At 41.0% G+C, this 1,875-nt stretch overlaps 1 protein-coding gene across 1 annotated transcript in view; it reads left to right on the top strand.

Moving 5' to 3' along the window:
• Positions 1-1,875, top strand: part of LOC106882398 (DNA polymerase theta) — a 56,130-nt gene that overhangs the window by 42,508 nt on the left and 11,747 nt on the right. Inside the window, exon 26 of the mRNA XM_052976522.1 lies at positions 3-96. Coding sequence (XP_052832482.1) covers positions 3-96 — 94 coding nt within the window. The remainder of the gene's footprint in view (positions 1-2; positions 97-1,875) is intronic.

The raw sequence follows: 1,875 nt of genomic DNA, 5'->3' as shown, positions 1-1,875 counted from the left end.
TATATGGCATTGGCGCCAAGGCTTTGGGTGAAGCATTAAATGTAGAGGAAAATGATGCTACAGTCTTCATGGAAACATTCAAATCTAAATACCCTGGTTAGTAAAATTTTGACAGTCACATAATATCTCATTTGGCAGTTTACTGAAATAAGTTTAATTAATAAAATTATAATTATTTTGACATCATCATCATCATTTCACATCCATTTTCCATGCTGGCATGGGTTAGGCAGTTTGACAGGAGCTGGCCAGCTGAAGAGCTACCTGGGCTCCATGTCTGTTTTGGCTTGGTTTCTATGGCTGGATGCCCTTCCTAATGCCAACCACTTTACACAATATACTGGGTGCTTTTATGCAGCACTGGTATGGGTACTTTTACATGACACTGGTACAGGTGCTTTTTATGTGGCACCAGCACCCATGAGCCCACAAGATTAAGACCACTCAGCTGATGAGGGATGCAAAGGACAATGCCTGTATGAACGGACAACCATAATTTTACATAGCTTGATGTGTCTTCTCAAGCACAACAAACCACTAGAAATCTCAGTCCCTTGTTATCCCCTCTGTGAGGCCCAATATTTGAAGTTCCTTTCTCACCACTTTGTCCCATGTCTTCCTTGGTCTACCCCTTCCATACGTTCCCTCTACAATTTGAGATGAAATTTTAGGAGAAGAAAAAATGCTTTTCAAGATTAATATTTACATTATGCTCAAATCATTTTAATCTCCATTTGTCATCAAGAGTCTTATTTCTGGACATGTCTGCAGCTGTAGGCTGTATTACAGGTAGTCATGTTTAGAATGTATACTTTCAACATTTAGATTTTACATTTAGTGTTTGGAAGAAGGGCTATTGCTTCTGCCCCCAGTGAGCTTGATGCTGTTAACATTCTACTTAAATTGCTGCAGATCAACACATGCAGGAAAGACGTAGGGTAGGTTGAGCTGACTCCAACCAACAAGTTCACCATGTCCCTCACAAATGCCTCACATTCCAGTAGGCAAAGTAATGCTTCTGACTGCAGCCCCAAAATCCAGATTACAAATTTGACAAATGCCCCACTGGAAGAGCAAACATGTTGAATAGTGTGGACCCCATAAATGTAGTCCACATTTGTTGTTGAGGTGTAGAGTTCATGTTTGGAGTTTCAGTGGGAATACAAGTTCATGTGTGGTCCCAGATCACATGCATACACACTTTGGGATGGCGTGATCATGGCAGTTCATCTTGCTGTCGATTATTGACCATCGCAGAGGATTCACTAACCAAGTCACTGCTGCTTAGCGATGCATCTGTAGCTTGGATTTGAAGCAGGTGGTACACATGCTAGTTAACCCATAGCTGGGACCCAAACATAGCTACCACTCCAGGTCAGAGTAGACTCGGGAACAATAGTGGTTAAAAGGTAGTTCCTCATTCTGCAAAACCCTGGAACTCCCATACTAAGATCCCAGGACAAAGGAAATACACAAAGGAAAAGAAAATTCCAAAACATGAATGTTCGAGGGAGAAAGGACTGGACATAGTGATTAGTGCAGAGATAAGAAATTTAAACACAACAAGAGGTGGAGAGACAAGTGAGTTGAGGGATGCTTGAGTGGTAAAAGTATGAAACAATCCACCTCCAAAGAGTAGAGGCCATTATGGTAGTAAGACAGAAAGAGGAGACAGCACACCAGGGGTCAGAGACTGGCACATGTCTATTAGTGTCAATCTGATGGAATGAATTCCCAAGCCAACATATTTCAAAAGAATTATGAAGCAATTTCTCAAATTATCTTTTCTAATTTTACATGTCAGAACGCAGGCAAAATTCCATTAGCTGTATTGGTTCTCAACCATTTTATCCTATAGACCCCTTTGAATCTTGT

This window comes from Octopus bimaculoides, chromosome 24 (assembly GCF_001194135.2).
Source record: "Octopus bimaculoides isolate UCB-OBI-ISO-001 chromosome 24, ASM119413v2, whole genome shotgun sequence".
In the NCBI taxonomy this organism is placed as follows: Eukaryota; Metazoa; Mollusca; class Cephalopoda; order Octopoda; family Octopodidae; genus Octopus; species Octopus bimaculoides.
Note: the sequence above shows the minus strand (reverse complement) of the source record. Positions and strands in the feature narration are given on the sequence as shown.